This window comes from Ailuropoda melanoleuca, chromosome 8 (assembly GCF_002007445.2).
Source record: "Ailuropoda melanoleuca isolate Jingjing chromosome 8, ASM200744v2, whole genome shotgun sequence".
Classification (NCBI taxonomy): Eukaryota; Metazoa; Chordata; class Mammalia; order Carnivora; family Ursidae; genus Ailuropoda; species Ailuropoda melanoleuca.
Genome location: NC_048225.1, coordinates 72,334,081 through 72,347,052, shown reverse-complemented (window position 1 = coordinate 72,347,052; position 12,972 = coordinate 72,334,081). Strand labels below are relative to the sequence as shown.

At 52.6% G+C, this 12,972-nt stretch overlaps 1 protein-coding gene across 4 annotated transcripts in view; it reads right to left on the bottom strand.

The window, feature by feature from the left end:
- Window positions 1-12,972, bottom strand: part of RCSD1 (RCSD domain containing 1) — a 68,748-nt gene that overhangs the window by 7,330 nt on the left and 48,446 nt on the right. For 2 of the 4 annotated variants that reach the window (XM_011235924.3, XM_011235923.3), the window contains exons 2-5: window positions 9,788-9,889; window positions 8,614-8,703; window positions 4,618-4,689; window positions 883-1,086 (exon numbers count right to left, since the gene is read on the bottom strand). In XM_011235924.3, coding sequence (XP_011234226.2) covers window positions 883-1,086; window positions 4,618-4,689; window positions 8,614-8,703; window positions 9,788-9,889 — 468 coding nt within the window. The remainder of the gene's footprint in view (window positions 1-882; window positions 1,087-4,617; window positions 4,690-8,613; window positions 8,704-9,787; window positions 9,890-12,972) is intronic. The other 2 variants (XM_034666682.1, XM_011235925.3) reach the window with 1 other exon arrangement.

Genomic DNA, 12,972 nt, shown 5'->3' with positions numbered 1-12,972 from the left:
CATAACGCCGGGATCACGCCCTGAGCTGAAGGCAGACGCTTAACCGCTGTGCCACCCAGGTGCCCCCATCCATTACTTTAAAGTTCTATCCGTTTGCCATTCCCTGGCANACATTTAACCTTTTCCCCCATAGAGTTTCTGGACTGGCCCAGAAGACCCCAGTCTTTCCATCCATTACTTTAAAGTTCTATCCGTTTGCCATTCCCTGGCATCAGATCCCTTTATGTTGGCCCTTGCCCGGCTCTGGCCCCGAGTTGCTGGGCACCTGCACGGACAGTACTGGACTGTCTATTCTTAACGTGTAGTAGGGCCGGGGATCTGACAAAAGAAAGCACGCTCAGGTATCAGGGCAGCAACTACAGAAATGGGCCCTACGTACCTCTTTTCGCAAAGGGAACCGTTTGGATACTCTTTAAATGGGGCAAGCTGCAGTAAGAATAATTTCAGCCCATCCTGGGGCACTTAGAAGTATTTACATCAAGCCAGAGCAGTGTGTTTTGGAGTCCTAATGACCCTGCCCCCCTCTGTGTGAATCACTGACCAAGCCTTCAGATTTTCTTTTCGGTTTTTGACACAACTACTTGTGAATTCTCAGCCCTCTCTCCACAAAGGACAGAGCACTCTACCCCCAGGCATGCCTTACAGGTGAGTGGCACAGCTCTGGGAGAGCGGATCAGAGAGGTGGGCTAGGGGGAGGGGAGATCTCAGCCCCCCCCCTTCACTAGCAGGAAGAGAAGTTTCCTTTCTGTTGAAAACGAACTCTGACAACAGCTCAGATGTGTGCTCCTTTCCCCAGGGCAACATCATGGCAGGGATACTTCAGGACCGTCCAGTGCCTGTGTTTCCACAGACCCACCCCAGGGCGTTGGACCCAGACGTTACCTTGTTGTAACAGGGCAGATGGCTCCCTTCCGGCGGCTGGTCAAAGCTAACCGGCGCCTCCTCTGGCTCCCCGGCCTGAGACCGCACGCCAGGGCTGCTGGGGGTGGAAGGTGGGCTCTGGAATGGCGACACCACGGCCTTAAGTCCAGGACTCTTGGGCGAGGCCCCAGGGAGCAGGGCCGCTGGATCGAAAGCTAAATTGGCCTGCCAAGAAAAGGTGAGGGATTTCAAACAGGGTTGGGAGACCATGAGGGTTTCTGCTTGAGCTTGTTGGGTACGTGGCCTGGAAGTGGTTGGGGCCAGGTAACCAGTAACGGGAGGCTTTCTGTGCTGCTTCCTAACCAAGTATCCATTGTCATATCACGTCCTGGCCCAGGAAGCACGGCCCACTCGAGCCGTCTCCTGCTCCCTGACTGACCACAGGCTGTGTTCCAGAATGCCCCGAGAGTACTGATTTGGACCCAACGAAAATGCCGTGGAACAGCCCCAGCTGAGAGACAAGGAGGCCGAAATAGCACCTGCCAGCCCCTGCAGACACGCGATCTCACAGCAAGTCACCCCCTTGATCACCTTTCTGGGCGGAGCCGGTAGTAGTCACTGCTTCCCGAATGCCTACTGTTCACCAGCACACACAGTGGTTCCCTCTACGGCAGCACTACAATGTTCCATTTTGTTCCCCTTGCACACGTCAGGAAGGGGCTACAGAGCCTGTCCTGGGATTCACGCCAGGCTGGCTTGTCCCTCCAGGCTTGTTGGTAGATNCAGCACACACAGTGGTTCCCTCTACGGCAGCACTACAATGTTCCATTTTTGTTCCCCTTGCACACGTCAGGAAAGGGGCTACAGAGCCTGTCCTGGGATTCACGCCAGGCTGGCTTGTCCCTCCAGGCTTGTTGGTAGATGGCCAGAGTGGTGCGCACGGCAGACTGCCCAGGCCTTCCAAGACGCTGGTGTGGGCGCCACCTGGGCCATCTTGGGGCAGGTGACATCAGATTCAGATGCATCCAGGGGGCAACAAGGAGGGGAGGTTACCCAAAGGGAACTGAGGCCTCAGGGAGCCAAGAGCTGGGCGGGGGAGGCAGGGAGGCCCGGCTCCATCCCATGGGTGTGGAGAAGGTGGTGGTGCAGGATGGCCATGTGGGTGAGGTCAGCGCTGGCTCCTCTTTAGCGCCATCTAGGGGCACTCCTCCTAGCTCCGTCACCCTCTGGGTCCCTACACTCTTGCACAGAGACGTCCTCCAGACCAGCGCAGCAAGGCCTCACAGGGAAGGGACTGGTGTGAGGGGCAGACAGCGCAGTGGCAAGCTCTCCACACAGACACAGACGGAGTGGACTGCAAAACTCGGATCTTTTATCTAATAGCTGTGTGATCTTCAGTGAGTCCAATAAATAGCCTTTCTGAGTCTCAGATTCTTTATTTGTCCAAACTGGTGAGCCTGCCCACCAGAGTCCTTTAGGATCTGGTCCCTGGCACTCTCTCCTGCCACCCCCCCATACCCTACATCCATCCCCCATCCCTCCAGAGCTCCCTGCATGCCCCCCTCCTCCAGCCAGGGCTCTGTTGTCTTGGAGAACTCCTGCACATGCTTTAGGACCTGCAGACTACACCGAGTTACTCATGTTTAGGAAAGCGTCAGTGTTTCTACTGTGATTTGAAGAAAGAACTTATAACATGGATAAGACTGAGTCATGGTAAGAACTAAAAATATAAAAGTTACCTAGCAATGTGGTGAACCCGAGCCGCGTTAAAAAGCAGCATATATGAGTACCAAGGGGCAGGCTTGGTGACAGGGCTTCAGGGCAGTGGATACCTAGGCTGGGCGTTAAAGGAGGTCTCCCTCCCCACCCAAGTTCAAGCTGGAACGTTCCCTCTGTAAGACTGCTTGCAAATAAAATTACATCTCGCTAGCCAGCAGGAAACTTGAGCTTTGAGTTATGGACTACTCCAGTGAGGAAAAATCATACTTCATAACTCATCTAATGGAATATTTGGATGAAAAGTCTAGCTGATGATGCATTTCTTAGTTCTTGGCTCTCCCTGCCCCCCAATTCCCAACAAAGTAAGGTTCCTATGGGATCTGGCCAAATTGTCATCCTGTTGCTGACATTCTTAATGAGAATGAACGATTAGCAATCACAACCTTATTCTCAGTGGCTGTGCTTGCCAGAGAGGCTCCTTAATGATGGGGAAGGGAAGGGAAGGAGACCAAGATGGTGGGACACTTGGATGAGGGCTGAGGTGGGCTGCAGGGAGGCAAAGGTGCGGGTCCCGGGCTATATCCCTTGGCTGGCTACGAGTGGGGATGTGCACATTCGGATCCCTTCTGAAAGATGCTCCTTCTGTACATGGGATCCTGGCAACCTCCCAGCGTGACAGGCAGCCCCACTCCCTCCCTGCAGCCGGAGCGCAATCAGGGCTTTTCAGGAGGAATTCAACTTCAGGGGATCCACTCCCACCCTCCACAGGGTAGGCTCATGCCCAGAAACCAGAGATGCTTTTCTTAACCCCAAATCAGGCTGGGGGCCAAATCCCTGGGCTCTCCCAGCAGTGGGATTGCAGAAGCTGTGGCTACTCGTCTTGACACACCCCTAATAACGGTTTCGGAACAAAGCTGATGAGCTGGTTTTCTTAGCTGGGCCCAGATGGGAGGATATGGTGCCCAAGAGCCTTGCTGCTCCCCTGGGTGGCTGCACAGAGACTGCGCGGAAAGCCCGAGCAGCCTCCGAGGGCCCCACCCAGACTTACGCCAACCCTCCTCTGCACTTTAGCTCATGCTGTTCCCACATCAGGAGCACCTTCCTCTTTCCTTTCCAGCCACCCATCCTCGAGGACCGACTCAGGGTCTAGGCGTTTCACAAAGCATTCGTTAACCACTCCTGCCCACTCCACTCCACTCTTGCTCCAAAATCCTAGAGCAGCGATTCTGACCTGGGATGGGGCGGAGGGCAACTGTGTCCCCGGGAGACATTTGGTGACGGCTAGAGATGTGTCCCATTGTCACAACTTGTTGGAGAGTGCTGCTGGCGTCTAGTGGGGAGGGACCAGGGACGCTGCTCAGCACCTTGCAAAGCACAAGTCAGGGCCCTGCCACAAACTTACCCCGCCCCAATACTGCCCAGGTTGAGAAGCCCCGATTTAGAGCAGTAGCAGTCGGGCGGTTAACACAATTTTGATCTCGGTATTTACTCTCCCATATGTCTTTTATTGTATCATGCGTGAAAACCCTGTCTCCCCGAAAAGACCGTGAGCTCATGTTCAGTGTGACACGGCTCATTTACACCCCCGGGAAAGCCAGCCAGTTGTGGGCACAGTAGTGAGGGCTCTGGGCTCACAAGGTGATAGGTAGAGAGGCAGGCTTTCCAAACAACAGATTTGGCCACACCAGTGCAATGCCTAGCCGCTGAATTTCAGCCCTGTGTAAGACTGAAATGGTTCGTGGGGGCATTCAGGCCTTGGGGGAGAGGACTTAGCTAGTCCTGGAGCGTTTCTTGCACTATACTGTCTTTTTCCAGACTCTTGGGGCACCCCACTATCCACCAACCACCATTAGCTGTTAGCTACGTGAGCTCGTGCGTGATGGGATCTTTGTTTTAGCGCTTTGCCCCTGGATAGAGCTCCTCAGCCTTCATAGCTGGCTCTCAGAGATCAGGTCTGCAGGGACAGCAGGTGCGACCCCCAGGAGCCCCAAAGACATGCAGACGTTGGATAAGAGATGAGATGGGCTTTGCACTTACCTGAAGCTTCTCAATCAGAGGCGAGCTCTTCACCTTGATTTTAGGAGGATGGCTTGCATTGGGTGGTGATTTCTATAGAGCAAACAGACCAAAACAGTCAAATGAGTGAGGTGAAGGGAGGTGGCGTCCTGGCTGGAGCTCACAAGGCACAGGTGGGAAAAGAGGAGCAGAAGCTGATTTCAACACTTTCCCACTTAGTTTCAGCCGCCTACTTACCTCGTCCGGGCCTGGGCCAGCGCAGGCTCCCCTCCACCCCTCCCTCATCTCACAGCTAAGGAGACCACTTGAATCTATGAATCAGAGCAGGCAGGACAGCTGTCTGAGACACAGGAGGCCTCCCGTTCCAGGAAGGATGACTTCATGGTCATTAGGAGAGAACAGACTATGTCTGAGGGAATGAGCTCCTCACCTCCTGACCTGCAGCAAAGTGAGCCGACAATAGGAGGGAATTCCAAAGAGAAAGGGCAAAATGGCCATTTGTTCTGTTTGTCCAAACAAAACAAGAAACCACAGACCAAAGCTGAAACCTCACAGAGGTACAACTGAAATCCCTCCCTTGAACTAATGATATTTTGGAAAATCCCACCAATAGTCTTATTTATAGATGATCATTCTCTGAAACACTGACTATTCATTTTGATTACACAGACATTTACTATCTAGTACATTCCAGGCATTGTGTTGGGTTATCTGAAGGTGGCTTCTAGAAGCCGTCAATGGCTAATACGTACATAGAAAACCATGCATACATTCTGCTAGTTGGAGATATTTTTGTGATGAATGTACATCTGGAATCTTGTCTGTAGTTTATTTTATCCAAAAAAAAAAATGGACTCCTTGTTTTTTGTAAAATCCCTGCAACTTGAGTCTGGGTCCACAGATATATTGATCTCAACGTGCAGGAGTGATGACGGCGATGACGATGGTGATGGTGGTGACTTCCATGTGGTTGAGCAAAGGCCAAGGCAGAAATGGGACTTGCCTACAGTTTGGAGACCCATCCTATGTTCTCTGCCCCCATGTCCTAGTTTACCTGAATCATAAAAACAAGAGTAACACCCATCTCTTGGAAATATTCTGGGATATTTATTGAGCAAGATGATGGTATGTTAGTGATGGAAGGAGGAAGACTTACTCAACTGAACTCCTTGTGGCCTTTTTAAGGCCCAACGTTGAAGGAGCGGCAGTTTCCAGCTAGCACTCTGGCTTTGACAGGAGCCGGATGGGTGCCCCGGCTTCAGCTTCCTCACCAAGACCCAGGCAGGTGGGTTAGAATAAATGACTCTAGGGGCACCTGGATGGCTCAGTCGATTAAGCATCTGCCTTTGGCTCAGGTCATGATCCCAGAGTCCTGGGATCAAGACCTGCCTCATGGGCTACCTGCTCAGAGGGGAGTCTGTTTCTCCCCTGCCCATGTTCTCTTTCTCAAATAAATAATGAAATCTTTTAATAAAATGATTCCAAAGACTCCCGCTCGAAGATGCCTCTGGCCCCATGAGTTTACACTCTCAGACATATTTCTAGAGCAGTCTCGCAAGGAGCCAAGCTTCCAGCCCCAAATTAGTTGTTTTAAATTTCTGTGCTTTATGGTAAAATTTCACGGGAGTCAGTATTTCTGAAGATACTGTTTTGGGAACTGCAGCAAGCGTTTTGCTGACAAAGCTCAGTTTGTGTAATACCAGAAACTCTTCCCTTTCCCAAGCCACCACTGTCTTCCGAAGAGAGTGGACATTCGATAAGGCAGCCCCTTCGCTCTAGGACAGCGCTGGGAACCCAGCTCACGCTCCACAAAATCCTTGTTGATTTGAATTCAACCGCAAAGCGGGAAGACTCCGAAATTGCAGCTAGTGCAGTTCCCGTGTATGGCAGTAGGGGGCAGCATTTCATTTGCCATTTAACACAGGACTCCAGGCAAGGTGCTGGGCCTAGCACCCTCCTTGGAGAAAAACCCGCCTCAGGCTCTGGATGTATGTATATATGTCTACACGTGACGTTCCTGTAACGTCATGAAGTCATTTCATGAGGTCATGAAGCTGATTTTTCAGATGGGAGTGCTTTTCAGTCCTTCTTTGGCAGACGGCTGTACTCACGGCTCTTGTGGCTGGGTCCTCCAGAGAGGAGTCACCCCTCGGTCTCAGGCCTGAGCACACCTGGGAAGGGCAGGAATGAAGAAGGGGTGGAAAGACCCTTCCCTGCACTGAGCAGTCGCCTGACTGGGGCCCTCCCTGGAGGCCCCCATCCGAGGCTTCGGGAATTAGGGCTCCTGCAGGCAGCAGCCTCCTTCCAGACCAGCCAGACAAAGCTGGTGGTTCTTTTTATTTCTACGTGATTTCCAAGGAGACGAGAAGTCATCCGTCCTGGAAGCAATGTCCTTCCTATCTGCAAGCAGCCTGTCAGTCCAAGCAGGACTTTTCTTCTAAAATCCATAGTCCTGTTCATATAGAGCTTGGCTCTTATGGCCGTTTCACCGCTGGGTGATGCCTCACGGCACGAACCTGGAGACTGGTTTCTCCCAGCGCCACTGAACTAACCTAACTCACTCTGCTTTTATTCCAGGGAATAAAATGTCCCTGTCCAGCCCCCGTCATCTGTCTGGTTAGTGTTTGAGTCCAATTTCACAAACAAGGAAGCAGGCTCAGTGCAAGACAGGGGCTTCTCCAGGGCTGAGCCCAGGTCATCAGGGGACAGCCTCACAGTAGGCTCCTAAGGGCCATGGCCTCCGCCTGCGGCCTGGCACAGACATCGAGCCCAGGGACTGAAAGTCACAAGGAGAAGTTGACCTTCTGTAAAGAGAAGTTGTTGGAATATGTATTTGGTATATTAACCAAATGACTCCATGAGAGTTCTTATCATAATCAGATCATAATGTTAGTGCTTGAAGAAATATCAACAAAAAACTCAGGTTTTAAAAACTGTGTTTCTTGGGTTTCCCAGTCTAGAGGAAGACCCTTGTTCAGGGCCTGAGGGATTAGCCTCAGAGTAGCGGGGCTCTAGATGCCCCCACCCCACTTGACCACCAGCAGCAACAAGTTTCCGCTGTCTCTGATGGACTTCTGCCTGTATGCGTGGGTGTGAAAGGTTTGAACACTGCCGCTCTGCTCCACACATTCACTACCATAGTTGCTCAAGGTCACTACCACAGGTGCTCAAGATCACACAGATATCTAGTATCTATCGTCAGGTTGCTGGTCCCCAAAAAGGAAGGGGACCTTGACGTAGGATTCGGGAACTGAGCTGTCTTTGGCCTCCTTGCTCGCTCTTGGGGCTGGCCTCCCAGGCTCACGAGAGAACATACAAGTTTGTTTCTGGGGGACAGTGATGTGACCACAGTGAAGGTTCATGGGCTGCTGGGAGGGGGCGCAGAGAAGTCACTCTTACAGCTACGATGAGATAAATTAGGGTAGGTACATACCCCGTCTGGGAATCTATTGCTGGCCAGGATCTGTGATACCAGAGCCTTTCTTTTGTTGGTAACATTGGTTATTTATATGTGGGGGCGACGAGGCCTCTGTGTGCTCTGATTTTCTTCCAATGATTAGAGCAATAGCCAGAGTTTGCAAGGATAGCATGAAACCACGGCGCTCTCTCTCACGAGGCAATTCTGCCTTACATAAGTGTAGCCTCTCTTTCCAGGTGCCTTCTGCACAACGAACATCATAGAAGTCGCACCTGGGGTGAAACCTAACTTTGACTCCCAAAGCTGGCGTGGTAATACTCTATGGCCCATTTGTTCTCCTTGCGGAAATTCTCCGGCTTGGAAAAGAGTGCTCCGGTCCTAGACAAACCCTAAAGGAGGCTCCATGAGAAAGAGTGGAAAGGAACCTAGTGTCCGAAGGACTGCGGAAGCATTAAGAAGAGGGGCTTCAACCCTGAATCTGAAAGGGACCCATTCCCTGCACAGGTTTCAAGGTCTGAATATGTGTGCTTCGTGCCCCCTCCTCCAAGGAGAAAGCAGATCCGTAACCAGCATCCCCTGGGCCCTGGCACAGCACTTACCTCCTCACCATTCTGGCCCAGCTCCACCTTGGGGGGGAACAGGGGGAGGGAGCTGGGTGGTTTCCTTCTTGTTGGTTTACAGGCTGGTGTCTGGAGGGAGGGGGACAGACAGACACACAGAGAGAAAAAGAGAGAGCGAATCAGGCAACAGGGAGGAAGAGAAAGAAGCGGAAGCTGGTTGTAGTAATGTTCAGGGATGTCCGGAGAGAAAAGATGGAGGGACGAGTTGCGTGTCTCTAAGGCTGCCCGTTAGCCATATGCATTAATTCTATTCCACTGTCCACCCCTTCTGACTTCTAGGCTCCTGGCCTGGTCCTTTTCTGCTGGAACATCCTCTTTGACTTGAGATTCACTGGCCGGAAGCAACATCTCAAAATGACACAGGCTTCCAGCTTCTGGGCACTGCCAGCATCTTAGATCAACACCATCTTCCTCACCCTTTATGACATTGCTGTACCCTCTAGAAATTAAAGACCAATTTTTCAGATGGGAAAACCAAAGCACCAAACACTGCACCTAAAAAAGCCTGATAGCCTCACCCTTGTTTGCCCCAAGGGGCCATCGCCCAGTTTGGGGTAGGTCTCCTTCCTGTCACTCCTAATGAGCTCTTCAGACTGCCTGACTCAGGAGAATCTAGCCCAAATCTCACCAGCATTGCAACAACCCTGTTGACACCGTCTTCTCCAGCAGGGTTGCCCTGGAGCCTGGTGCTCACTGGCTCCCTGTCCTTCCAGATCCCTGGCCTCCTGTCTGAATGCACTTCCCTGGGAGTTTTCTCTTCCTCTTCAATTCTCAGTTCAGGATCTGCCCCCCTCTCGCCTCGCTCCTGACACTTGGACGCTGGGGCAGGAGCCGTCATGGGCAGCTCTGTGTTCCGAGCCAGTCCAGGCCTGGCACAACCGGGCCGGATAGAAGTCTCCCAGAGCGGACCATCAAGATGGCAATGAATCCCGACTCCTGTGTTTCCAGCTCTCTGTGTTTGCCCCCCTCCCGGCCAGAGTGTAAGCCCAGCAGCCTGGCCACATTCCTCACATTCACAGGGACCCCTCTCTGGCTTCTCTTCCTAATTTGGTAATTACCGAGCCTCCTCCCTCCCTCTCCTCCGGGCCTGACCCAGACTTCCCCTTCCTCCAGCCCCCTCCCAGAAGAGGGGCTCAGAAGCTGCCTGACTCACCTCCTTTGCAGCGGCGGCCTGCTCCCTGAACCGCCCAGCCAGCTGGGCCACCGAGGGGGGCGCCGAGCCATCCACGTTGGCGGTGGACTCCGCCGATCTTTCCTGGCAAACCAAGGGGAAGCGAAAGTTAACGGGCAAATGTGCACTCGGCTCTCCCCGTGTGTGCCCACTCGGCTCTCCCCGTGTGGCTCGCGGGTGCCACCCAAGGCCCTGTGCTGTGGCCACGAGCAGGGAATTGCTTGCAATTGGGCCCCGGAATCCAAGGATTTTAGAGACCATCCAGTCCACCACATTCAGTGCACACTGACGATGCGCTCGGCCCTGGGTCTGGCTCCAAGGGTCCCGAGAGGAATAAAACTGGGTCCTGGCCCGAAGGGGCACCCAGGGATCTGCAAAGTAGTATAAGCCCTGTGCTCCTCAGTCTGCAAAGACCCAGACTGGAAAGGGGTACATAGAGACGGCACAGGAGTCTCCCTCCCTCGGTCAGAACGGGCTTTCAGAAACGGGGGCTGGCAAATGCATTGGAAAGCAGGGCTTTAAGTGTATGCAACGGGGTAAGCGAATGCCCTTTACTGCACTTTGAACATGTATGTAGGTCTTGTCTTCTCTCCTTAAGTGAGTGCCTTGGACAAAGAAGTGTTTGGTACCTATTTGTTGAATTAATCAAGAAATAACCTGAGGGGTGCGTAGCAGGCTGATGAAAGCCGGACCGTCTGGATTCTACGGGGTTGGCTCATCTCTGCCTAGCTCGGTGACCTGGGCTAATGGCTTTCCCGTTCTGTACCTCTCCGTGGACTGAATGATTCACTCTCTGAATGAAGAAACCAGGCCGGGCACACTGTGAAGAGCTTTGAGGGTTTGTTGTTATTACTACCAGCTGCGGGGTCCCTGCCTGATGCATTTCTGCTCTTGGCAGCAGCGTCCTCACCGAGAAGCTCATCCCTTCCCCCTTCTGTTCCTTTTTGCTGAAGGAACTACCTGAAAGTTAGTTTTCTCCGAGTTGGTGACAAGCATGCGCAGGCCCCTGCAGCCATCCCTCCCTCCAGGTGCCTCGAGGCTCCCCGATGCGACCAAGACATGCCCACCGGCCATTTGTCACCCCAAGACATGCCCACTGGCCATTTGTCACCCCGAGACACACTCTCGGTGAGTCAGCGAGTGCTGTAAATGGCCATCTCGCTTCTGCCGTGTGGCGTGTGGCCTACATAACCACCTGGTCTCAGTATTTTTCAAATGTCCAGTCCTAGGGGCTCCTGGGTGGCTCAGAGTTAAGACTCTGCCTTCAGCTCAGATCATCGATCCAGGGTCCTGGGACCGAGCCCCGCATCCGGTGCCTGCTTCTCCCTCTCCCTCTGCCTGCCACTCCCCCTGCTTGTGCTCTCTCTCTGTCAAATAAGTAAATTTAAGAAAATCTTTAAAAAAAATGTCCAGGGGCGCCTGGGTGGCACAGCGGTTAGGCGTCTGCCTTCGGCTCAGGGCGTGATCCCGGCGTTCTGGGATCGAGCCCCACATCAGGCTCCTCCGCTGTGGGCCTGCTTCTTCCTCTCCCACTCCCCCTGCTTGTGTTCCCTCTCTCGCTGGCTGTCTCTATCTCTGTCGAATAAATAAATAAAATCTTAAAAAATAATAAAAATAAAAATAAAAAAAATGTCCAGTCCTAGAGACATTAGGCTTTTGTTTTGGGGACCACGATGATAGCTGCAAACTTACCACTTCCCTCCTGACGTCTAGCCTGAAACAGGGATTTGGGCAGCAGCTGGCCTGAGAAAGCGCACCTTGGTCTCTACACCGGATCGTAGCCCACAAACACAGGGCATGCTCCCCTGTCCAGGGCTGCAGGCCTGCCCCCTGTACACCACACACACAAGCTCACGTTCACACACCCATGTGCTGTGCAAACACACACATGCACACACACTTCCTAGCCCTCCTTTTTGTGCTAGAAGGTGTCTCCAACCTTTCTTATTCGGGTGCTGCCTCCAAAGTAAATGTCACTGGTCATGCTGGACCCTGGCTGGTTGGAGCAGGGGTGGGGCAAGCCCCAAGCCTTACTAGCCTCTTGCTGTAAAGTGAAATAAACGGGGCCAAGCTCTGAGAAGAAGGCTTTGTTTAGAGATGGAAAGGAACGGCTGGAACACAGACCTTCAGATCTGAGAACAGGCTGTTCTGGAGGAAAGACCAGTTCATCTTTACTGTTTCTTGCTATAATTCAAGGTCAAGCCCGTTCCAGCCTAGATATCCAATGCTGACTTCTCATACAGATGTGAAAGGATTCACCTCCATTCAGGGAGCCGGCGTTCCCCATAATGCTGGGGAAAAGCGGGGGAGTCTGCGGCCCTCCCCAAGTCGTGCCCCGCTGGACAGAGCTCACGCGACTACACCTGTCTGCCTTCCGCACCTGCCAGGATAGGAGTGGCCACAGGCAAACACCTTGTCCTTCGGCTACTACGGACAGGCTTTGGGACAGTGCGATTAATGGAGCCACTCTGGGCAGAGACGCAGGGCCAATTGGTTTGTCCATCTGTCTGACTTCCTGCCCACATAGCAGATCAGTCTCTCTGTCCGTTGCTATTTACTGCTCGGGTCCTGCTGACGGCGTACTTTACCTCGGCTTCGAAGGCACCAATCACTGGTGTGCAGGAAGATACATTCCAGATAAAAATAGAACTGTACAGGAATCAAAAACTCCTCCCTAACTTCCTCGTCTCAAAATGGGGCTTGGCAAGGGGCTCAGAAGTGATAGCACTACAAGGCTTCTGGAAGCATTTAGGGCTTAAAAGCTGGGTTGAAGGAAAGATTATAATACATCAGAGTTTGTTTTCCTGGAGCCCAGTGAATGGCTTTTCTTTAGGATGCCTAAGGACCCCAGAGCTTGCTGGAGCTTGGCAAATCCACCCACCACCAGCCCCTGTCCAGGCTCTTATTCTATGTTGTAGAAGGCTGCCTTCTCCCAGCTGCCACACTGAAGCCCAGAGAGGGCAAGTAACTTCGCCAGAGTCACACAGTAGAAGCCAAACAGAATAATCTAGGAGAAGCTTTCCTCTAACACCTGATAATCCAGCAGTGGGTATCAGTTAGGTAGTAGGCTTTGTGAAGGTGCTTTGGAAACTGTGAAGTGCTATACAAGAAGTGAAACTATTATTAGCCACTGGGTTGCACAGGTGAAAAGGGAGAAGCTTGGCCTT